Below are 26209 nucleotides of genomic sequence, written 5' to 3'. Positions count from 1 at the left end.
AGTAGTATTCGATCGAATACTACTCGCTCATCGCTACATTTCACATATTCTGTTTCTTAGAAGACATGTGAAGTAGACGTATTGCAGACTACTTCGTAGTTTGCAGCAGGAGGAGAAATGCTGCATGGATTGTATCAGACTCCGATCAACAGTTTCTTCAATGTAGTCACTAGTACGTGGTAAGATGAAGAAGACTGCAACAAATATATCTGTCTCATCACATGCCAACTCACTCAAGATTTATGGCTCCTTTTCAAAATCCTAAATTTCAGGGTTTTTTTTTTTTTTTTTTTTTTTTTATCCTTTTGTCATCCACAGAATTTTTGAACTTGCTTTGTTTTTCTGCTTTGATTCCACTTAACCAATATTTTCACGATCCAGATTGAGTCTTTGTTTCTATGATGAAATTGCAAAGCAAGACTAAAATTCATGATACTGTAATTCTGCTTTTCCTGGGCATCCAATTAGGCCTGGTTCACATCTGCATTTGGGTTTCCGTTTGGGGAGTACGCTTGGGGAAATTTAATCCGTATAAAACGGACCACATAGATTAGAATGTGGTCTGTGTAGTTTCTACCCAAAGAGGGCAAAAAAATGCGGAGAAGGAAATGGAACCCCTGAAAGTAGAACAAGTGCTGGTGTAAACCCAGCGCCTGCTCTTCTATTTGAGGTCATTGATATATTTATTATCTAAATTTCAAATTACCTGAACATTAAAAACATGTACACAATGTGCAATAGCGTTTCAGTGACAACGATAACCATCTTTCCTCTACAGCAGAGCTGATATTCCCACATGAAACAGGATGTGCATCAGCTTCAAACACTTCTCAACTCAACAAGTCATCTCTGTGACGCAGTGTATGATATCTGTCAGTGTTTAGTAATACAGACTATTTTAAAAAAAAACCAGTTTAAAAATTGTAGATTTTTTGGTATTACAGATATTTAAATATAGTTTTTCAATTTGAATCCAGGATTAAAATTTCAGATGAGAAACAAACATTTGCAGTTTGTGAAACATATTTCTATGTGCATGCAAAGGAGCAAAGCAAAAATGTTTCAAAAAGTATCCATATTTTTGGCCACTAGTTCTATAGAGACATTTAAAATATTTGCTGCTTTCAGCTAAAGGTGGCAAGAAAACAATTGAAAGTAAAAGGATACAAGAAAGCATTCACCAGTTAGTATGTATTCCAGGAATTAATGTTAATGGAAATATGATATTCATGCACATTAGCCAGTGTCATGTGAGCGGTGAAGATGGAATACAAGCACACTGTATTGTGTGTACTGACTGAAGTCTTTGCATACAGGTCTACAATAGGACACCCTTTAAAAGTTACCTTTTTTTGCATTATCCGAAGCTCATCGCTGAGATTGCTATTAACTTTCATTAATTGTTGAATTTTTGCCTCTGATGCAGTCAATGCATTTTTAACTTCCAGAAACTCTTGTACCGTAAACGTCCCATCAGATAAGTCTGATTCCAAACTCTAGAAATAAAATGTATACATACAGATAGCTGGTCAACATGCTGTAAATGGCAAAAAGGAGGCTTTAAAGAGAACATTAAAATAGTCAACAGTCAAGAGGAAGCTGGACAGCCCACTGTACCAAATGTATCACAAGAATGGAGATCCTCAAGCCCGGTGTGTGAATGGAGCATTAGCATTTGACCACTGCTCCATTCATTTCTTTGGGACAGATAAAGGGAGCCAAGGACTGTACTTCTTCAGTCTGCTGAAAAGTGAATGGAGCAGTGGGCACATTGACGCACTACTGCCTTATTAACATATGGGATTCTTGGGATAGGCTAAACACTGGAACGCCAGAAATCGAGCACAACACAACTCTTCAGAATGGATAATGACTGAGTTGAAATAATATCGATTCACATGTTACACAAATGTAAGCCTTAAATTTTACTTGGCAAGCTCGCTCCATGATTGTTAATTTTCCCTGAGTTCAGCGCTATAGTCAGTACAGAATTGTTGCTATGATCTCTGTGCGTGCTGTATATGGCAGATTAGAACTGATCCTGTAATACTGTCTTTCTGTAGCATACCCTCGGAAACACCAGCCTGGAAGTTGCAGTGTTGCTGTGAATGCAGCAATGGGGTGAGATAAAACTCCTACTAGAACTATGGTAGCTGCAGTGTTTGTCTGCCACTACCTGTCAATCCCTTCAGCAGATCCAAATCCCCTTTTCCTAGGCTTATATGGGCTGTGGATGCAACCTACTCCTTCAGTGAGCTGCTAACCATTCTTTACTGAAGAAGTTTTACACCAATGAAATGAGAATAAGTGATCAATGCAAGAAGCAGGATATAGGAGAGGAAGCCAAATATAACATTAAAGCTTATCATCTTCAATCTTTTATTTACGAAAAAATTAAAATAATTTTAAATCATGAATTCCTTGGCATTTTCAAAAACTCTGCTTAAATTCAATGAAAGGAAGTCACTTCAAATGTGAATGACTTACCGTATTTTGCGGACTATAAGGCGCATTACCCATGAGCGCCTTATAGTCCTGCCTAGGTCCATATATAAGGCGCACCGGACTACAAGGCGCAGCGCTGTCCGGTGCGCCTTATATGATTGAAAGCGGCGGCCGGCAAACTTTGCCGGCGGCCGCTTAACCCCCCGCGTGCCAGCCGCTTCTATTCATTTCAATGGTACGCTTCCATTGAAATGAATGGAAGCGCTCGGCACACGAGGAGTTAAAGAACTTCCTTCTTGATCACGTCGGAATAATCTCCTTACCTTTTTACCATAGCCAGCGCCGCCTTCTTCCGCAGCTCCGTCTCTGTCTTCTTTGGGCCTCATGGATGACGCATGCGCAGTCGGCTCTAACAGGCTCTCGCAGCCAGAGCCGACTGCGCATGCGTCATCCATGAGGCCCAAAGAAGACCACACGGAAGGCGCGAACACAGCTCAGGGAGAAGGCGGCGCTGGCTATGGGAAAGGTAAGAGACGAATAGTCTTTTAAGGCTATTCCGACGTGGTTAGGGGGAAGAGGTTCTTTTAATGGTAGAATCTAGAGTTGAGCGAGTACTGTTCGGATCGGCTGATCCGAACAGTACTCGCTCATCTCTAGTAGAATCTCTTTAAGCAGCGGCCGCCGGCAAAGTCTGCATGCCGCTTCCATACATTACAATGAGAGCGCGCTATTCAAATAGTTAGAGATGAACGAATACTATTTGAATAGCGCGCTCCCATTGCAATGTATGGAAGCGGCATGCAGACTTTGCCGGCGGCCGCCGCTTGACTCCTCGCGTGCCGCCGCTTAACTCCTCGCGTGCCGCCGCTTCAAGCCTTATATAAGGCGCACCGGACTATAAGGCGCACTTTCGATTTCTGAGGAAATCAAAGTATTTTATGTGCGCCTTATAGTCCGGAAAATACGGTATGTTTCCAGTTAAGACATCCCACTGGCAACACAAATCCCTTTCCGGACAATTAGTGTAGTTTTAGCTCTTCTCCATTATTCATTGTTTATATGCAAACTATGTACAATATCAATATAAACTGAAAACATACCTTCTCCCTATGAGAATTGGGTGGAACATTCTCCAAGTCTGTTTCTTCGTCAGATGCTACACTATCGTAGTCAGGCTGGTCATTATCTTGGCTTTCATTGCTGTGTTGATTGCTTATACTTTTTAAGACCAGTTCCACATTATCTAGAATTGAATACATACAATGAGCTGCAGCACAAATGAGGAAGATACTAACTTCCCTGAATTAAATAGTATTCTTAATTGGGCCCATTCACATAGCTGAATTTGAGCCGGACACCCCCTTTGATTCCTCTTTCTGTTCCTTTGGCATTCCACCACTGATTAGGCTCAGATGAATGGGCATAATCAGCATGGAGTCTTGTTCCACGGACTCTGTGGCCGATTCAGCTAAATCTGTGGCAAAATCGAGCAGGACAATAATGGTTTCAGCGGACTCGGACCCAAAATCAGTGCCAGATTCTGTAGTCTAAAAATACCCCTAAAATGCAACATACTACTGTGTGCCGCATTTTGGTCCTCTTACATTAGGTTCACACTAGCGTTTGACTTTACGTTCTTTGAGTCCACCTGTGGACCGTTCCGAAGAATGGAAATTTATTCCACTTAAACGGTTACCCTCAGACCCCATAGAATATAATGGGGTCCGCTGGGTTTCCACCTGAAAAATGCGGAGAAAAAAGTCCTACTTGCAGGGCATTTCTCTCTGCATTTTTATTTTTTTTTTAGAGGATTCAGGGACAGAAACCCCAAATGGAGAATAAGCACTAGTGTGAACCTAGCCTTAGGATAATGCAGCATGCATTGCCCACAGTCTGTGCTGCATGCCAATTACATAAAGAAGAATATGAGACAGGACTTGGCCTTCATCATCTTCAGGCTGGCTCCAGTATACAGTATATAAGAGCCATAACCACACTGCTGCTCTCATTGATTTATATTAAGAGCTTTGCAGTAAATAAACCTGTGTGGTCTACAGGAGTTTAGGTGAAAGAGGATGTACTCAGTTTGCCCTCTATTACTTGAGCATCATGCAGTCTGTGCTAAAATATATGCAGAATACTGGAAAACAAATTAATTCAATTATGAAAGTACTCAGCATTTTTTTTTAAACAACTTCCTTTTCATGGCTGTACTTGTTACCAGGAGGTTTGCTTTCCCACTCTCATGCCAAACACAATGCGGGCAGCTTCACAGCTTTAAATCTCATTCACACTTGCATATTTTCATCAATATCTTTCATCAGTATACCAAATCAAACTCCTTAGCGAGTCTAAAGCACAGAAGAGGTACAACTATCTCACTATACCATTTCTGTCTTTAATTTCCATTCCTGATTTAAGCTTATAAATACTGATACAAAATACTGACCCAAACACTGCGTGTGAATTAGGCCTTGCAAAAAGTTATACCAAATTAAAAACACAACACATTTTAAACATCTTATTTTTTTCTAATTACCTTTGGATGCAACTACTGAATTTCCCTGTTGTCGTCTTTTGGCGTCACTTAAAATGTCTATTACCAGGGTGGCAAATTCATGGGCATTGAATCGAGCCAACTTCTGCCTTCCCTAAAATACAAAGCAGGGGTCAGATAGTGATAAAAATAATTATCTACTATTTATGGAAAAAAAAAAAAAAAACACTAAAAACTCACATGAGCACACACAAAAAAAATGTGAATAGTGAGTAAAATTTTGAAAAACCATGAATAATGAATATTTAAGCAAGTGTAAAAATAGGTTATATACTATTTGTTTGCATAGCACCATTACTTCCATGGTGCTGTACATTTATAACTGGTGTTTACATGCGTCGTACAAATACTAAACTAACAAGATGACTAAACTGTTACAACTAGGAACCCTGCCGCAGCTAACTAAACCATTAAAAACTAAAACACTAAAATCTTCCACACATTTGCTTGCAAATTAAAGAATTACTAAATGTAACAAACCGGTTTATAAAAATTTTAATCTAAAGCAATAAACATCCCACACAAGTTACCTGGTTACGGGTTGAGGAATATTCAGGATTCACAGGAAGGAAAGGTACTACAGTGGTCTCTGTGACAAGTGTGCTATGGTTCTGAGTAGCCAGCCAAACTGCAATTGAAGGGAGAAATTTCAATTTGAAAAGAAGGTATAACTTGCTGCACCCTACCATCACATTTACACAAACTTACAACTCCAGTTTGCATTTGTACTGGTTTAATGCAGTATTCCCATCTCAAGGATCCGATCTATACTGATAGCTTATGTAAATTCAAGAGTTTTCCTAAATACATTTCTATGTGAAATTATTACTCTCATTGTTTATACATCATTGTCAAGGCTCCCAGACTGTTATCTGATCTTAGGTGACATGACAAGCCTCACTCATTGCTCCCTGGAGCGGTTATTTACTGCTCCAGGAAATCATGTGAACTGCAGTTTGCTGCTAAAGGATTGGACATGGTTTTGTATTTACATAGAGAGATGAACCAACATTGAGTTTACTGCAAGCCTGTAGTTAGCATTGAGCATGTAAGTGTTCTCCAACCAGGTGTAAAGTAATATACATTTACAGCACATATTTGACCTGCATTATTATAAATTTGTAGTAATAATTAAAAAAACAGTCATGGTAAAACCAATGTCTATATCTAGTGAGGTACTTCATAGTGTTCTGTCTAGTAAACAGTCAAAGCCCACCCATCAGCTTGTTGAAGAATACAGGAAAGGAATATATACTCTATCTATACGGAGTAAGTCAGCTCCTTCTGTTATTAACACTTTGCTGACTATAGCACTGTAAACCAATCAGATGTATCCCAACTGGCTCCACCCAAACCACTTTGCTTTTTCCAATAGCACACAGATACAGGGAAACTTCAGCTTAAGCTCCCTGCCTAGTAATTACTGTGTTACTTCTGCAGGCAGGGTTGCAGGGATGACAGATTGCTGGAAGATGAAGAAAATAACATTTTCTCTTATGATTGATGCTGGCAATAAACAGCTAAAATGTTACAATTCTTGTACGTACAAGGACCAATGTGAAGAGTTAATCCGAACAAATTCGTAGAAAGATCAAGTGGTAACTGTTTTTTTTTTTTTTTTTTTTTTGTTTTTTTTTTTTTGGGGGGGGGGGGGGTTGATAGGGTTGCCACTTCTACATTAGGAGATTATTGCTAGAATTGTTGATCATTATGACCAACGCTAGGTTCACACAAGAATCTACTCACCGTGGTTCTGGACAATCACTGAACCAGAACAATAGACAGGAAGACCACTAGAATAGTTGTTGCATACAGAGCCTAACAGCTCGATATAATGGGCTCCGATGAATTTTTAAACTAAAAATAGCAGACAAAGACTTTTTTGACCATCGAAAACAAAAACAGTTGTAGACCTGACTTTATCTCTATATCATAGATGGCTGGCTTAGTAAATGTGCTCAAAACTTGCATTTTAGGTACTACACTTATACAATTATTTTCTAATGTGGATGTCTGACAGTCATATGATGTATGTATTGTTTGCACTATGTACCGGACTGTAAGGTTTATTTACCTGCATCGGTTTCTCGTCTGTCGACTTCATCATAAACATCCATTGCCAATTCTTCAAATAAGTGATTGCTTAACTGCAAATGAAACACACTTTAGAAATGCCCCACAGAAATGGCTACCTGGGGCTGGTTAACACTTGATACTTACAGATTGAAGCTTTTTCTTTGCAGCTTTGGCCAGTTCTGATAAGTCAAGACTGCTGAAAACAGTAAAAAGAATTGCCATAAGTTTACAGGCTATGCCCACCTTCACAGTTTTGTTTTTTTGTTTTTTTTACAGTGCCATTGCAACTAAACTGAAAAAACAGCAACTCAATGATCATTACATTCCTATAGTTTTGGGTCTAGTTCTAGGTGGACCCATGTATTTCCATAATAATAGCAGCAGACCCCAGGAACTTATAGAAATAGAAAACGCCTTGTATGTTGAGGCATCTATGAATATGAAATAGAGAAAACAAATCTAACTCATGCATACTCTGTATGTCATATCACAACCAAGTACCTATAGATTCAATTTAAGACCCGCAGAACCCCTTCCAGTCCTAAGAATCAGGGAGTTACAGTGCCAATTCCATTTTAAGGACCCTTTAGTGCTTTATTGGGGATAGCTGCAGGACCCAATCAGTATGGTGGCCCCTTTATCTCTGGATCGGTGAGGTTCCTAAAGTTAGACCTTCCCAAATCATTAAAAAACCCTTTAAAAGGGAACAAAATTCATAGCTATCTTTCACAGAGTCACTACTCAAAATGGGAAAATTATCATAACCAATAACATCTATCTACAGAAAAAAAAAAAAAAAAAAAATCAGAACAAAAATCTGCTTTATTTTTAATTGTGCAAATGACATAACATTGGAAGTAAAAAAAACTTAAAAAATAGTATATTATCACCTGATGTTATTAGATTTTTTTTTTCTTCAAAAATGTTTCAGAAAAATTTCCTATGTGACTAGGGGACACCCAGAAGCTCCTGCCATCCATGGTCTTTGAGAAAAGGTTGGGTCACATTTTGGTTATTGTACTACATTAAAGGGGTATTTCCAGTTGACTTTTTAACTCCTGGGATGCTGAAAATCATAAACAATGCATACATCTTGCAATCATCTCTAAATTCAGCTGGGGATCCAGCAGAGAGTATCCGTTCGGGTCTCCGATCTTCCCAACCTTTAACCCGGATATGAGCCCATCAGCCAATCAATGGCTGAGCAGTGAAGCAGTGTACAAAATGAGCAAATAAGCAAAGCATTGGCAAATAAGCTTGTGCCCACGCAGAATGTCAACAGAAACCAGGGATCCGAATGGAGACTCCAGGATGGAACTCTGCCCGGACAGACCGGTGAGTATATATTGTTTATTATTTTAAAACTCCCTACAGGTTAAAAAGGGATGTTCCAGTAGCATATACAAACTTTTTTTTTTTTTTTTTTTTTTTTTTTTAAACAGGTACACTCAAACTGATTATTTTATTAGATAGCGAAAAGATATTACAATATTTTGGCATTTGGGTTATGTCTAAAGTTGCTGTCATTTAAATAACTGATAATCAACATATTATAAAAAATATATATATACTGTATATACAGCAAAACAGTACATTATAGCAGGCACAAGCCGACTCCATTGAATATATACTCCTAAGTGATGAAAAGATTAAAACTGTTTGTTTACTTACAGCCTCCTTTCCATATGAACAGCCACAGAACAAAAGGAAAATTTTATATTATGGATGCATATTTAAAATGCAAAGAAAAAAAAACAAAAACGTCCACATTACCATGAAAGCTGTCTACACAACAAAGATGCTATTTACAAGGGCTTTTTGCAGCTGCCTTGCAGCTGTCTCTCTTGTATAATGTTGAAAAAAAAAAAAAACCCTCAGTAACAGCTGAAATTCTTACAAGGACAGGCGCTTCAGGCACTTTGAAGTGAAACGGTTGCCCATAATTATGCATTTTATTTCCTGGAAAGTATTTTATCTCAAGTGACTGGCAGAAAACAAATGCACTTTTATACTTTTTCCTTTCAATATCTGATATACGATCTCTAAAAGATGTGTGGAGAAGCTAAAGCTTTAGGTGAGAACTGGCAAGTAAGGTGTTTTCTGGGACTTAGTCATAAATTAAAGGGCAGGGGTCTGATAGCCGGGCCATCGGCCAAATACCTGTTTGAAGAGGCTGCAAGGTTCAGTGTCTTCAGTATTTACCAAGCATGGTGCCGTACATTTGTGCCGTACATTTGTGCAGTAGAAGCGTTTGGTATCGTGAAAGAGACCGAACTGAACTCAAGACATGTGACCGATGAACATGTCTTTACACAGCCTTTGAAACTGAAGGAGAGAGTTTAAACCACAGGTATCCTGTATGTAAGGGTAAGTTCACACAGCGACTTTTGGTCCAGAACCTGAGGCGGAGGTCGTCCCAGGCTCCAGACCAAAAGCCGGGTACCCGCTACTGAAAGCCGGTGCACTGCGCGGCTTCCAGACACGCACTCTGCTCCGGATTAGGCCCAAAGAATGGGCCTAGTTGGGAGGAGGGAGTGTCTTCTGGCCGTATCACGAGGTGACTCGGCATGAAGAATGAGAATCTCGCCTCTTTTTTTCCGGGAGCCGGAAGAAACCGCTCCTGGAAAAAACTCCCGAGTAGCTCCCATTGATTTCAATGGGAGCAGTCTTTTTGGTCAGGATTTTGAGGCGGATACGGCGTCAAAATCCTGACCAAAAAAAAAAAAACTACGTGTGAACTTACCCTTAGACTCTCAAATCTTCAACTGACGACCTATCCCAAGGATAGGTTATCAATCAAAAACACCCGGCAAACTATTTTAGGCTAAGACCCCACGTACCAGGCAACAGCAAAAAAGCCCGGCGGGAAAAACCATGATGGAAATATATTGTGGTTTTTCCCAATGCCTTTCACAGAAAGTCCAAACTCTGCAGACTTTCTGTTTCAATTATGCATATAGGGAAACCACCAGGCATAATTGACATGCTGCGGATTTGGAAATTGCAGAAAAATATGCGCAGCGGAAATTCTGCAATGTGTAGATGGAATTCACTAGAGACTGTAAAACGCTGTGTTTTTTTTCTGCGTCTAGACCACATGGGGCCCCAGTCTTAGGGTGCATTCACACTGAGTAAACGCTAGCTTATTCTGAACGTAAAACACGTTCAGAATAAGCGGCGTCTAAAGCAGCTCCATTCATTTCTATGGGAGCGGGGATACGAGCGCTCCCCATAGAAATGAATGGGCTGCTTCTTTCACTCCGTGCAGTCCCATTGAAGTGAATGGGGAGTGCCGGTGTATACGGCAAGCTCTGCTCATGCCGGAGCGTACACGCCGGCACTCCCCATTCACTTCAATGGGACTGCACGGAGTGAAAGAAGCAGCCCATTCATTTCTATGGGGAGCGCTCGTATCCCCGCTCCCATAGAAATGAATGGAGCTGCTTTAGACGCCGCTTATTCTGAACGTGTTTTACGTTCAGAATAAGCTAGCGTTTACTCAGTGTGAATTCACCCTTAATGTGTATAAATAAGATTCAATGGAGTCCATCACTGCCCCCAGCTGCTTTAAAACTCTCTCATAGTACTGTACATGTAGAAGTTTCAGAGCTCCAGGGATTCACAGAAAAAGCACTTTTATTCTTTATTTATCTTGGGGAACAGGGGGAGTTTTCTTCTATTACTGAGTACTGTTGCATCATCATTAAACACGCCCATTCTGCATTCAGCGCCTCCACCTGGGCAGTGGGATTCCATCCTCTCAGTGTTAGTTGATCATCCCACTGCCCAAGGGGAGGAGCTGAATGCAGAATGGGCGTGTTTAGTGATTATGCAGCAGTGCTCAGTAATAGAAGAAAACTCCCCCTGTGCTCCAAGATCCTCATTTGAATAAAGAATAAAAATACTTTATCTATACATATCACTGGGGCTCTGAAACTTAAAGGTATGGCTTCTAATCTGCTAAAAGCATCTCCAGTACTATAGGAGCAGTTTAAAGCAGCTGTGGGCAGAGTTAGATTCCCTTTAAGCACTTGGGTGAAGAAGAAAAAAAAAATCCACACAGCTATGCATTATATAGTGAAGAAATGGGTAAAACTTGTCACTAACCCCCCCCCCCCCCAAAAAAAAAAAAACAAAAAAAAAAAACACGACTTTGGTTAAAGGTGGAAAGAAAACTTAGACTGAGGCCCCACGTTGTGGAAATTCAGCTTTTTTACTGCAGTTTTTTGAGCCAAAGTCTTGAATGGCTACAAAATGGATGGGACATATACAGGAATTTTTTATACTTGACTCTTTCTCAATCCAATCCTGGCTTTGGCTCAAGAGAAATGCAAAAAAAAAAAAAATAAAAAAAATAAAAATATACACTGCATTTTCACAACGTGGGGATTTAGACTCAAAGCTTAATGCCACTTTTTTTTTTTTTTTTTTTTTTAGTCACAGCAAAGTGGCTAGCACATCCCATCCCAACTTTGAGGGGAAATATGCACAGCAAACATGCTGCAGTTTCCAAAACCATTGCAGTTTTGGAAATCGCAGCATGTCAATTATATCTACAGAAACGCTGGCGGTTTCCCCATAGGTATAATTAAGGCAAAAAGTCTGCAGCAGGAAGCTCTGCGAACTGTGAAAAGCTCTGCGGAAAAAAAACGCAATGTGTTGTCACTGCAGTTTTTGACGCAGCATTTTTTTGCTGTGGGATGCCACGTGGGGCTTTAGCCTACAGGGTGATTGTTATTTTTCTGCTTTTGAAGGATTATATTTTGTCACTTTTGGAAAGTCATTTATGTGACCCTTATTTTATTATGGATATTGTACTGGCTTGTAGGTCACCTTTATGTTGTAGTCAGGTTTATTTTTCTGTTTTTAGTACTGGCATCTTAGTCTTCTGCACTCACAAAACAACAGAGGGAGATTTCTGCTTCTGGCACCATACTGTTTACAGGTCAGGTGCTGAAAGCTGCTTCCACAGCTGATTGGCCCAAGGGGCTGGGTGTAGACCCCCTATCAATCATATTTATGGCCTGTCCTGAGGATAGGCCTTATAGGGGTTGTCTGGGATAAAAAGTAATCCCTACGCTAATTTACACACCCTACCCCGGCCTATTTTCTAAATAACAATCAAAAATGTATATTTACCCATATCCCTGGGGCAGTCAAGTGATCGCTCCAGGGATATTTGCTGGTTATCCAGTGACTACCTGTTTCCAGAAATGGAATGTCACCACCATTCCCCCCACCCCATCATACTTGCCTCTCTTCTTGCAAGATGGCTCCTCCCTCTTTTCTGACTGCCAGAGTGAGCTAGTCCCAGCTCTGTGCTCTGCAGCTGATAATCCACCTCTACTGCATGGCTTACATGCCTGCGAAGCAGAGGGGGATCGTCGTCTGCAGAGAACAGAGCAGTGCTGGGACAATAGTGTGTGCCGGCAGAATCAGAAAAGAAGGATGGGCCGTCCCGCAGGAGGAAGACTGGAAGGAAGAGAGGTAAGTGTATAATGGAGTCGGGGGTTGAGATGAGTAGGTAGGGAAGGGCTAGTAGTGGGCAGGATAGCTAGAGAGATGGGGTGGGAGAGAGAGACAGAGAAGGGGATAGTGAGGTGAGAGAGAGCTAGTGTGGAAGTAACATAGCAGAATGCTGAACCATGTAAACAAATACAGAAGATACCAGGAGCTTCCAGAGACATCCAGTATAACTCAAAACACTGCTAAAGGTATATGGGTGCATTTATTAACTCTTTTATAGCAGTAAGACCTTTTTAAAAAACAAAAATAAATAAAAATACAACAAGCAAAAAAACAAACATTTTTTTGCCTGGAAAACCCCTTTAAACAATTAAGCCCTTAAACACTTTCTGCCACTTGTTGGCTAAAATTGCTAACTACTTTCCATAAGATAAAACCTATCCTTACCTATCTGACTTGTGTGGTAAAATAAAGTGCTGTCCGTTTCTGTGGTCTGAAATATAAAAAAAAAAATAAAAATAAAAAAATGTAATACTTGTTATCTTATTTCATTAACAACACATTAGTTCGTCATTTTTACTTCCTTTTCTGCTTACCTGGTTTCCTCCCACAACGATAGAATGCCAATCGGTCTGTCAACTCATGCTGAATTTCTACAAGGCGATCTGCTAATTCATGATGGCCACCTTGTCTGTTGAGAGAGAAACAAGGCTTTACTAAGGTGGGGTCTGTGACTGGATAAATGTTGCCCATAAAGAAGCATCATTGATGGTTCTTTGACCATACTGCTATACTGCGGTTATAAATTCATGGGGTCCATTACAATGGATCTGGCCAAATACTATGAATCACATACCAACTACAGTATTTTAACTGAGGAAAATGGAATATTGAAAAACTTGTGGTGCTGACATATCATTTATTGACAGAAAAATGTTTGTTTTTTTATGTAAAAATGACAAAGTTACATTAAATTCTTTATTTGTTGGCTAAGCAAGCATTTCCTGTTGTTGTGTCGAGATGGGGCCAAGAAGTAGAGACCAGCAGGGACTCTGGGGCTTTGGAATGGCAGTGACCAGGGACCACCCCATTACTTTAAGGGAGCCTGCACACAGTTTACACTCGCTCATTCTAAACGTAAAACTCGTTCAGCGTGAGAGGCTTAAAAAACATCCCATTGACTTGAATGGGTGCTGGCATATGCGCGCTCCCCTTTGAAATCAATGGGAGGCTTTTTAACCTATTGCTTTCAATGTGATACGTGCGTGTCACATGACACGCTGATACACAGACAAAGTTCCTTCAGAGAGGTGATCTTATCTCCTTGTAAGGATACTGGTGTATTGTTCTGGTACACTTGATTTAGGGGTAATCCCCGAAACGCTGGTGAAGGCGTCGTGTGTTTGAAATCCAATAAAGTGCGTTGTTTGAATTAAACACGTTTGGAGTCAGCTCAGTGTTATTCTCGAATTCTGGTCATTTATCACTTTTAGGCTACAGTCCCACTATCTGTGTAGCCTTCGTGTGAAGGGGACCTGAGACATTTTAGTAAATCCGCCCCAGTTTATTTTCTCATGAATACAGCATGCTCATAACTCAGTCTACTGTATTCTCTTAATATTGAAATGGAATATTATTTTTTGGTGCCATTGGAACTAAAAGCACAGCTCACCTGTCCCTGTAATATACTGCCTCTAAACAGGGCAAATACATTCATATTACAGATCTGCTTGAATGTGAAAAGTCAACTATACCAAAACTAGAAGGGAAAAGCAGGTAAGAATAAGGTCAGAGTTTCATCTGGATACCATAAGAACAAATTAGGATGCAAGTGTCAGTCATGAAAGAATTATGATCCTAACCTTGCATAGTCAATGGGTGTTTTCCCAGCAGAATCAGGTGTGCCAGGATCAGCACCATAGACTGCAAGCAGTTCAGCCTGTAGTATCTGTCCTGCTTTTGCGGCCACGTGAAGAGGTGTACTTCCCTTTTCCTAGAAAACATGAAAGAGAAACTTGCAATTCTACAATTACTACAGGTAATATGCAACCTAGAGGATATATGTACCACGGATAAAGAAAAAAAACAAGCCCTGATGCATCTCTGACAATATTTAAAACATAATAACAAACCATTATAACTGAGTCGTTCATGATGTTAAGGATGCTGCCCTCTATAGGGTGGTGTACAGAGTGCACTCTGTTCTCCTAATTCCATCCAGGAGAATAGATTTGCATATTTTTTACCAACAAACCATTAAAAACCCATCCAGTTCTTGTTGTATATATTGCTATAGAGTCTGTCACCAGAATGAATCATAGTAAACAAGCAACACATATAAGTATGGCTCACCTGAGTACACCACATCTTTCCCCATGAAAATCCATGCCTCTATTGCTCTATTTCACAATATGCAAATGAGCCATCTGGAGCACCAAGGGCGGCTCATTTGCTTCAAACTGCAACACTGTCTTTTTCTTTTTAGAAAAGGTAGGAGTGCATAGTAAATTTGACAAGGAGACAAGGGTAAACACACCAGGGTAAACAAGGTGGCGTAGGTTAGGAGGCGAGATCAGAGACCCTACTAGTGCCATAGGTATCTGACAGGGACCAAATCGAATCGAAGGCTGCAACCGTATTGTTCAAATACTCAAGACTGCGGAGATTGTTAAATGAGCGAGAAAACCAGTAATGGACAAGAGAGTGGACTTCCAACAAAAAGCTATGGAGGGTTTTGGCCGCTGTACAGAGGTAAATATACAGTCTGGAGGATTTCTTGCTTATCTCTCTAAGAGGTAGATTAAGCAAGTGGATAAGAGGATCAAGGGGAACTTCCTGTAGGAAAACATTATTAGTAAGGTCTTTGAAGGTCTGGTATAAAGACCTTCATGGGCTTGAAAGGTTAACAGTATCCTTGATAATGTGAAAAAGAACAAAAAAAAACCTGAACATTGTTTCCTGGATAAAAGACGTGTTTGGGGTGGTCACAATACATACACACATGACTACCTAGTCCAGTATATTAACAGTAGCTGAAGAGCATTTTCTTAGTGCTGGTCTGAGGGTCCATGTCCCTTGTCTTCGCTATCATTCACATTGTTTAATGATTTTCTGACATTTTCAATGAGAATATTGTAAGGGAAGTGACTCCACAAAAGTGAGTTCTTTCCGCTGTCTTTAGATACTATTAAGAACTTCCATGTGATCTCAGATTCATCCCTCCCCCTGTTGTTCTTTCCTCTCTTTTGCCAATAAGTCTTACATTATCTGGTCCCCTATAGCCCATCCTCTCTCAGAGCCAGCTCACTATGCCCCAATTACCTTTGACATGCTCACAGCCTAAGGTCCTGGAAGGCCTACTTTAGTATTAGCTCTGCAATGTTTTGCAGAAACAGTAACTAGACATACCGTGTTTCCCTGAAAGTAGGACACCCCCCAAAGTAAGGCATGTGGGGGAGGGGTTCTGTTGAATTGCCTAATATAAGGCACCCCCTGAAAATAAGGCACTCCCGAATATAAGGCAATCTTTGAAGCCGACTGAACACTGTGTGATATGCTCGGTGTGCACAGGAAATCCGGCTGCTGCCTCTGCTGTTGTGTCCACTGTCCCTGCTGCTGTAGGATGAGCTCTCCCAGCTCATCCCAGAGGCAGAGGCAGCAGCCGGCATACAGAAGAGGCAGCAGCTGGCATACAGAAGAGGCAGCAGCTGTGCACACAGAGCACAAAGTACAGCATCCAGCCGGCTGCTGGTCAGTGAAGTGAGGATCGCTAAGCCCCGCCCACGAAAGCCCCCAGCCTCGCTAAGCCCCGCCCACCACTGCCGGGACGAACAGCAGCACCAGCGCTGCTACGAAGATTGGAGAGGTAAGTAGGATACCTTCCCCCCCTCCCCTACACTACCTACAACCGGCAGTCATGCTGACGCTCCGCTAAGGAAGTGCCGGCATGACCGCCGGTTGTCATAAGATGTCCCCTGAATATAAGACAGGTCCTATATTTAGGATGACAACTTAATATAAGACACTGTCTTATTTTCGGGGAAACACGGTAGTACAGGCATTAGACATGGATAATAGTATCAGAAATAGAAGATTTTGAATATACTTCATTGACTACCTTGTATGGCTTAAAACCACACACACAAAAAAAGCAAAACGCTGGAGCATCACCAACATCTATTACACAGAATACTAATCATATTTACGTAGCGTGGCTTCGGTCCAAGTTATTTAAAACAAAAGCACAACTTAATATACAAGGAAAACTTACCGGATTAAAAAAATTGGCTTGTGCCCCTAGAGATAAGAGCCGCAGACAGGTCTCCAAATTACCAGTCCTAACACTTGAGTGAAGTTGCTAGATACAAAAAGAATAAAAAATAAATATTTGACAGATAGTTAAATGGGTTTTCTAGGACTTTTATACTACTGATCTATCCCAAACAGACAGAACACACTTTTTCCATCCCTGCACCCCACCCCCACCTCACTCCCCAGGCTTCTTTCATGCATACTACACTCATGTATAATCCAGCTTCTTCTCACTCCTAATCAGACACTATCTTGACTTTCATACTTCTCATTCTCTGTGCTAAAAATTTCATGAACTCTCAAGCACAGCATCATATGGGCAGCTGGAGGATTGAACCATCATTGCTGTAGACAACCCTGACATTTTTTCAGAAATGAAGTATTTTATTCCAGAAAATTATAGCAATTACACATGGTTATACACCAGGGGTCTCAAACTCGCGGCCCGCGGGCCGCATGCGGCCCCCCGAACAATTTTGTGCGGCCCGCACAAGCCTAGGGACGCCGGATCCAAGTTGAATCCGGACGTTTCACCATTTTGCCCACAGGAAGTTTTATATACTGCCGGAAAGCTGACAGTGCGCTGAGTTCAGCACACTGTCGGCTTTCCCGATCTGGGCCCGGTGTGAAGAGCTTACGGTCCCGGTACCGTAGCTCTTCTATGGTCAGAAGAGCGTCTCTGACACTCAGTCAGAGACGTCCTTCTTCACAGCACAGCCAATCGCGCTGTGCTGTGAGAGCCGGGAGGAACGCCCCCTCCCTCCTTGATAATGCTCGTCTATGGACGAGTACTGCGAGCAGAGGGAGGGGGCGTTCCTCCCGGCTCTCACAGCACAGCGCGATTGGCTGTGCTGTGAAGAAGGACGTCTCTGACTGAGTGTCAGAGACGCTCTTCTGACCATAGAAGAGCTACGGTATCGGACCGTAAGCTCTTCACACCGGGCCCACATCGGGAAAGCCGACAGCGTGCTGAACTCAGCGCACTGTCAGCTTTCCGGCAGTATATAGAACTGCCTGTGGGCAAAATGGTGGAAGGTCCTCTTTAAACATTGAGGTGGAATGAAGGGGCTCATGACACTGGGGGCAGACGAAGGGAGGGGGGAGAACGGCATGACACTGGGGCAGAAATGGAGGGACATGAATCTGGGGGCAGAGATGGGGGGACATGAATCTGGGGGCAGATGAAGGGTGTATATGTAACTGGGGGAAAGATGGAGGGGGGACATATAGTTTACGGGTGACTGTAGGAGGATTATACAGTGTGGGGGCACATGAAAAATGAATGGGCGGAGTCAACATAAAAGTGGGTGGAGCTAAATTTGCCGCGGTGCGGCCCGCCGACTGGCTGGGATCTTGCTCTGCGGCCCACATGCTGAGTTGAGTTTGATACCCCTGTTATACACATGGATTTCCTTTGTGTGTATTAGGACACCATGAAAAAAAAAAAAAAAAAAAAAAAAAAGTGGTGTGTGTTTACACAAAACTCCAAAAATGTGTCAGATAAAAATTACTGGCACCCTCAACTTTAACATTTGGTTATACACCCTTTGGAAAAAAAAAATTACTTAAATCAATGGCTCCTTACACCATCAACAAGCTTCTTACACCTCTCAACTGGAATTTTGGGCCACTTCTTTTTTGCAAAATGTTCCAGGTATCTGATATTTGAAAACAGCAATTTTAAGATCTCTCCACAGGTGTTCAATGGGATTTAAATCCAGACTCATTGCTGGCCACTTCAGAACTCTCCAGCGCTTTGTTTCCTTCCATTATTGGGTGTTTTTTTTTTTTTTGTTTTTTTTTTAAGTATGTTTGGGGCTCTTGTCCTGCTGGAAGACCCATGACCTAGGACCCAAACCTAGTTTTGGCACTGTGCCCTACATTGCAACCCAAATTCCTTTGGTGATCTTCACATTTCATAATGACTTGCACACAGTCAAGGCATCCAGTGCCAGAGACATCATGCCTCGCTCCATCCACCAACGTCACGTTGCACCACAACTGTCCAGGACTTGGCAGATGCTTTAGACCAGGTCTGGGAGGAGATCCCTCAGGAGCCTCATTTTTACATGTTTTAAGGACATTACATCAAAGTTGGATCAGCCTGTAGTGTTTTTTTCCACTTTAATTTTTGGGGGTGACTCCAAATTCAGGCCTCCAGTGGTTAATAAATTTGATTTCCATTGATGATTTTTGTGTGATTTTGTTCTCATCACATTCAACTTTGTACAGAACAAAAAATGAGAATATTTCATTCATTCAGCTCTAGGATGTGTTATTTGAGTGTTTCCTTTATTTTTTGAGCAGTGTATATTGAAGAAACTTGAAGTAAGTTACCATTTGCCCAGAAACATGTTTTTGAGACTGAAATTCAATTAAGATTAACATCTATTGTATTTGTGGATGTTCTGGTACTTTTCTCCATTTGGGAAGTATTTGTTCCTGGGGCCTTGGGATACTTGGACTCCCTATTATCTGTAGACTAAGTGTGGAATGGAATTACTGCAGCTTCTTGTTGCTCATTAACCGGTTAAGGACCAGGCCCAGAAGTACATTAAGGACCGGGCCTCTTTTTTCAAAACTGACATGTGTCACTTTAAATGGCAATAACTTTGAGACGCTTTAACTTACACAAGTGATTTTGAAATTGTTTTTTCGTAACACATTATACTTCATGTTAGTGGTAAACACTAATCAATATTTTTGTATTTATTTATAAAAAAAACTAGCAAATTTGATGGAAATTTGGAAAAAATTGCAATTTTCAAAATGTGAAATTCTCTGCTTTTCAGGCAGATAGTCATACCATCCAAATACATGAATAAATATTATCTCCCATATCTCTGCTTTATATCGGCATCATCTTTTGATCGTCTTTTAATTCATTTTGGATGTTACAAGGCTTACAAGTGTAACAGCAATTTTCCAGATTTACAAGAAAATTCCTCAAACTAATTTTTTAGGGAACACTTCAGTTCTGAAAGGAATTATAAAGGCCTATATAATAGAAACCCCCATAAATCACCCCATTTTCAAAACTACACCCCTCAAATTATTCAAAACAGCATTTGGGATGTTTGTTAACCCTTTAAGCATTTCATAAGAATAAAAATAATATGGAGGTCAAATTTAGACATTTCATTTTTTTTCACTAATACATTCATTTAGACCTAAAATTAACACATTCACAAAGGGTTAAAGGAGAAAATGCATCTCACATTTTGTTATGCAATTTCTCCCGTGCACATAAATACCCCACATGTGGGTGTAAACTGATTTTTGGGCACACGGCAGTGCACGAAAGGGAAGGAGTGACACTGGGTGTTTGAACAGCATATTTTGCTGGAATAATTTTCAGGCACCATGTCACATTTGCAGAGCCCTTAGCGTACCAAAACAATGGAAACCCCCCCAAAAGTGACCCCATTTTAGAATCTACACCCCTCACGGAATTCATCAAGGGGTATAGTGAGCATTTAGACCGTACAGTTGTTTCACAGATTTTACTAACATTGGAATGTGTAAAAGAAAAATTACTAAAATGTCACTTTATCCCCAAAGTTTTCATTTTCACAAGGGGTTAAAGGAGTAAAAGCCCCCCAAAGTTTGTTAAACAATTTATCCTGAACACGGCAATACCCCATATGTGGCCATATTCTGCTGTATGGGAACATGGCGGGGCTCAGAATGGAAGGAGCGCTATTTTGCTTTTGGATGGCAGATTTTGCTGGAATAATTTTTAGGTGCCATGTCGCATTTGCAGAGTCCCTACAGTACCAATACAGTGGAAACCCCCTAAAAGTGACCCCATTTTGGAAACTACACCCCCCACAAAACATATCAAAGGGTAGAGTGAGCATTTTGACCCTACAGCTGTTTCACAGATTTTATTAACATTGGGACATGAAAATGAAAATTTACTTTTTTTTCCCAACAAACTGTCAATTTAGCCCCAAATTTTTCATTTTCACAAGAGGATAAAGGAAAAAAAGCTCCCTAAAGTTCGTTACACAATTTCTCCTGAACACAGAAATGCCCCATATGTGGTAATCTACTGTATGGGAACATGGCGGGGCTCAGAATGGAAAGAGCGCTATTTGGCTTTTGAAGGGCAGATTCTGCTGGAATATTTTTCAGGTGCCATGTCGCATTTGCAGAGCCCCTAGTGTACCAATAAAGTGGAAACCCCCTAAAAGTGACCCCATTTTGGAAACTACACCCCTCATAGAATTTATCTAGGGGTTTGGTGAGCATTTTGGCCTCACAGCTGATTCACAGATTTTATTAACAATGGGACGTAAAAATGAAAAATTACTTTTTTTTCCAATTAATCGTCCATTTAGCGCCATATTTTTAATTTTGCAAGTAGCTGAAGAATTAAAAGCCCCCCAGAGTTTGTTACACAATTTCTTCTTAACACGGCAATACCCCATATGTGGCCATAATCTGCTGTATGGGTATACGGTGGGGCTCAGAATGGAAAGAGCGTTATTTGGCTTTTAGAAAGCAGATGTGGCTGGAATAGTTCTCAGGTGCCATGTCGCATTAGCTGAGCCCCTAAAGTATCAATACAATGGAAACCCCCCATTGTGACCCCATTTTAGAAACTACACAGGTGACAGTAAACTGGAATTCACCAAGAAGTGACCCCATTTTGTAGGGACCATTTTAGGGCCTCTGCAAATGTGATGTGGTGTCCAAAAACAAAGAATATAAATCTGCACTCCAAAAGCACATATCACTCCTTCACATCTGCGCCCTGCTGGGTACCCAAATAGCGGTGTATGCCCACATGTATGACACTGGTGTACCCCGGATAACGGACTTAATGCCATATGTGGGTATAAATGGCTGTTTGGGCACAGCCGGGCACAGAAGGGAAGGAGCGCTATTTTGGTTTTTGGAGCACAGTTTGGTTTTAGGACACCATGCCACTTTTGCAAAGCTCCTGAATTGCCAATAAAGTGGAATCCGCAGACATGTCACCCCATTTTGGACACTAGCCCACTCATGGGATTTATCAAGTGGTGTAGCGAGCATTTTTAACCCCTGAGTGTTGCATTTATTTAGTTTCCAGAAATGAAATCACAGCTGATAATGAGAAGTTAAAAATGAAAAATTTCCAGAGATTCGCCATTTTAGTGCCCGATATGTTGTGCCCAACTTATGTCAGCAGAGACACTCCAAAAACTGGTAAGCGGGTATCCTGGGCACAACAGCTTTTAGAGCGTTCATCTCTGATACAAGGCGGGCACAACATATTACACACTGAAATGACGTATTCCTGGAAAAATGGTCATTTTCACCTTTCACAATCAGCTTCGTATTCATTTATGGATAATAAGTTATAGCAACACTTGGGGGTTAAAAATGCTCTCTGTACCCCTGGAGAAATCCTTCAGGGGTGTAGTTTCCAAAATAAGGTCTCATATCAGGGGATTCCACTTTACTGGCGTTTCAGATCTACAAAAGTGTCATGGCATCCAAAAACCAAACCGTCTGTGCTCCAAAAACCCAATAACCCTTCTTCCCTTTTGCGTCCAGCTGTGCCCTAATATCAGTTTATACTCACATATGACATTACGTCCGATATAACGGGTACACCAGTGTCATACATGTGTCATAAACTGCAGTTTGGGCGCACAGCAGGGCGCAGAAGCGAAGGAGCGCGATGCGGCTTTTGGAGCACAGATTTTGATGTTTGGTATCTGGACGCCATGTCATGTTTGTAGAGCCTGTAAGGTACCAGAAAAGTGGATTCCCCAAAGGAGTGACCCCATTTTGAAAACTGCACCCCTCAAAGAATTTATCAGGGGGTGTAGTGAGTATTAGTATCCGGACGTGACTGCACAGCGGATGGCGAAGAGGGAATATATAAGCTGTGCGGAGAACATTGCAGACACCAAATTCCCTACTATGTCCCAGTAGCTCCTATGATTGGGGGAGTCACTCTGGGGGTCACTTTGGGGGTCACTTCTGGTGTTTTTTCGCTCATAAGCTGTAAATCTGGGGTGTCCCCTGATATTCGCTCGCACAGCTTATATATTCCCTACCTGCCGCAGCCAGTTGTGTTCTAATAATTTGGCGATTTTTGGGGGGTTTTGCCTTGACATTGCTAGATGCTATATTTTCTTTATTTTTCTGGTGACATGGCCATATAAGGGCTTGTTGTTTGCAGGATGAGATGCATTTTGTAATGGCACCATCTTTGGGTGCCTACAACTTACTGATTACATTTTATTAACTCTTTCTTGCTGGATTAAAAAAAAAAAAAAAATCAATCCTGCATTGAGTTTTACATTTTAAATTTTTCGCCATGCAGCGTACAGCATAAGTAACATGTGTCCTTTATTCTGCGGGTCGGTACGGTTACGGCGATACCTCATTTATGTTATTTTTTTATGCGATACTAATTCTGCAGAACAAAAACACATTTGGGGACATAAATCAGTGATTTTTGCATCGCCATCTTCTGAGAGGCGTAACATTTTTATTTTTCGGTTGACAGTGTTGGTTGAGGGCTTATTTTTTGCGGGAAAATGTGCGCTTTTTATTGGCACTGTTGTGGGGTGAATATGACTTTTTGATCACTTTTTATAGCATATTTTGTAGGATGAGATGGCAAAAAATCATTATTTCCGGCGAGTTTTTTCCGTTTTTTTTTTCCGACGTTCACCGTGTACATTAAATATTATTTCAGTTTTATTGTACAGGTTGTTACGGACGCGGCGGTACCAAATATGCATTGCTTTTTTTAATTTTTAGTGCTTTTTTTTATATAATTCATTTTGTATAGAAAAAAGGGATTTTTGGACTTTAGAACTTTATTACTTTTTTCATACACTTTATTTTTTTTTTTTTTAACTTTTTTTTTACTTTTTCATGTGTCCCTTTAGGACACTTGAATCAGTTGATGCTTTGATGAAAGCATCAGCTGATTCTACACAGTAGCAGACAGGACACGAGCAGGACATGAGCCTGCTCGTGTCCTGTAAGCTGCAGAGGAAGTGAGACACATCGCTCACTTCCTCCACCGCCTGGCAGGATCACCAGGTATGTGGGGGCTCCGGTAGTCTGGGGTCACTGGCCAGACCCCAGACTACCTTCTACTGACATCGGCACCCCCCGATCTCGCCGCGGGGGGTGCCGATCTGGTTAACCTGTCGGCGGATCCCTTTCGATCGCGCCGCGATGTTTGACGGCGCGATCGAAAGGGTTAACACGTCCAGTCGGACTCAGTTCCGACTGGACGTTATGGAGGAAGGGGTTAGGTGTTAGTAACACCTAACCCCTGTCCCCCCCGCACCCCTCCCCCCGCCAGAAAGGTACCTAAAGGCCGGACGTATTTCGGCAATAGTCCGGTCTTTAGGTACCAGCACATGAGGCCGTAAATTTACGTACGGCGGTCCTCATGTGGTTAAATATATACATTTTACATATCCCTGCTTCATAGCTTCAATTTTTTGGTCCTATCATGTCTCATATTACAATCAAAATTGAGAAATATATAAACAAATCTTCTGGGTGTCTCAGGAGTTCAACCATGTTCCTCCTTCGTCCTGACTGCCGTCTTTGGCTGTGAGACGAATGTTTGGTCTAGAAGCCTCCCTGCTGTGTCCTGTCTGAAGAAGGACAAATATCGACAAACCATAACTGTTTGCTAACCTCTAGCTGACACCTACTCTTAGGGCTCGTTCACACGGGGCAAGATGAGGTGGATTTTGGTGCTGAATCCTCCTTATAATCAACCCCCTTACAATAAAGGTCTATGCAGATCGCTAGCGTTCTTTTTTTCCGCTAGCGGTTTATTCCCACTAGCGGGAAAAAGAAGCGAGCTGCCCTTTCTTCAGGCCTACTTTGGAGCGGGAAGCCGCGACCGTCGGAAGCCACAACAGGCGCATTTTGGTCCTATTCTGAAGCAGCTTCCTGCGTCAAAATCACGACCAAAATACGTGGTCCCGTGCCCCTGTGAACGGGGCCTTAGATGGATCAATTCAACCGGAGGTCAACAGTCATGTAGAGAATAGTCTTGAATCATTCATTTCTAGGTTTAGTGTTCCTTTAATGAATCACAGCCCATCTAAACCTGAATAGGTAATGGGGTTGCAGCAGCTATTCATAACACAGTCATGTCCAGAATACTATGCTAAACATATTCTTTCTTCACAGATCACTGAGCTAAAGACCCAGATATCTGCTATAGTAGAACAGAATTGGTCAACAGATTTCATCATTTAAAGACCGCAGTAAGTTTAATGAGGAGAAAATGTTTACCTTACTAAGATCTTTGGCTGTAACACTATCATCATCTCGACAGGGTAACCGGTGTACAAATGCCAGCATCTGATATTTTGCTCTTATAAATTCAGCTTTATTCGGGCTGTAAGCAAATACAAATCAAGAGTTAAATCAAATTATTGGTTTCTCAGTTCTTTCTTTCCAAGTTCTAAAGACAGTTGTAGAATTAGACATAAGAACTGGTTTCCTCACGTGGCCTAGTTCAGTAATTTCAGTGCTACACATAGAATCTGTATGCATACAATCGCAGGAGTCAATCTTGTACTGCACAGCTGACATTAAAGTAAGCAAATGGGAGGGGGGGGGAGGGGGCACACGTGTACGGAACCTTCAAGGCAAATACTTCTATACATTCTTGGAATTACAAAAATCTGCCTTTGTGTCTTGGAAACGCATACAATTGAACACACTAGAAGCATATAATCAATAGCTAAGCTCTGTTCACATCAATGCTAAACATTAGAGGAGCAGAACACTGATAATACTTGATCTGTGGAATGACATACAAATGGCACCCGAGAGACCCCACTGACTGTAATAGGGCGTGTCCCTTCAGGGAGCGAAGCATTTTGCTGCACTACTCTGTCCATCTTTTTAAACAGGATCTGCAACTTTAGGGTAGGTGAAGAATGGTTGGAGGCTCCAAACAGGGATGTGTTGCTGTTTCTTGAGCTACGATCAATAAATACAGTGTATTCATATTGATACATTTACTGACATCTTTAGAGTAGTGTGAACAGTTTTTTGTTTTTTTTCCCCCCATTTTTGTAGTGGATACTGCGTTCACATCTGCAATGTTATTTCTAATCTTCTGTTTCATTATACATGACTGAAAGAAATTAGTTCCATTACAGGAACAGGAAAACGAAAAACAGGGGCAGGATAACATCAGTCATATGATGGACACCAACTGAGCCCAAAGAAGCCCACCATTTTATTAGATAACATAGGCCACAATGCTGTGCTTTTCTGTCAAAATTTGTGACAGTGGCTTCTAATGAACCCTCCGATACAAATGTGAACATTGCCTAAAGCTTATTCATTGTATAGATGAGT

The 26209-nt window shown here is 41.2% G+C and overlaps 1 protein-coding gene across 6 annotated transcripts in view; it reads right to left on the bottom strand.

Moving 5' to 3' along the window:
- GIT2 (GIT ArfGAP 2) overlaps window positions 1–26209 on the bottom strand; it is a 68609-nt gene that overhangs the window by 25489 nt on the left and 16911 nt on the right. For 5 of the 6 annotated variants that reach the window (XM_075276587.1, XM_075276590.1, XM_075276584.1 and 2 more), the window contains exons 4-14: window positions 25130–25235; window positions 16815–16901; window positions 14407–14537; window positions 13141–13235; window positions 12992–13037; window positions 7223–7274; window positions 7077–7149; window positions 5533–5630; window positions 4985–5096; window positions 3546–3688; window positions 1347–1496 (exon numbers count right to left, since the gene is read on the bottom strand). In XM_075276587.1, coding sequence (XP_075132688.1) covers window positions 1347–1496; window positions 3546–3688; window positions 4985–5096; window positions 5533–5630; window positions 7077–7149; window positions 7223–7274; window positions 12992–13037; window positions 13141–13235; window positions 14407–14537; window positions 16815–16901; window positions 25130–25235 — 1093 coding nt within the window. The remainder of the gene's footprint in view (window positions 1–1346; window positions 1497–3545; window positions 3689–4984; window positions 5097–5532; window positions 5631–7076; window positions 7150–7222; window positions 7275–12991; window positions 13038–13140; window positions 13236–14406; window positions 14538–16814; window positions 16902–25129; window positions 25236–26209) is intronic. The other variant, XM_075276586.1, reaches the window with a different exon arrangement.

Source organism: Leptodactylus fuscus, chromosome 1 (assembly GCF_031893055.1).
Source record: "Leptodactylus fuscus isolate aLepFus1 chromosome 1, aLepFus1.hap2, whole genome shotgun sequence".
NCBI classification, from domain to species: Eukaryota; Metazoa; Chordata; class Amphibia; order Anura; family Leptodactylidae; genus Leptodactylus; species Leptodactylus fuscus.
This window is presented reverse-complemented; position numbering and strand designations above follow the sequence as displayed.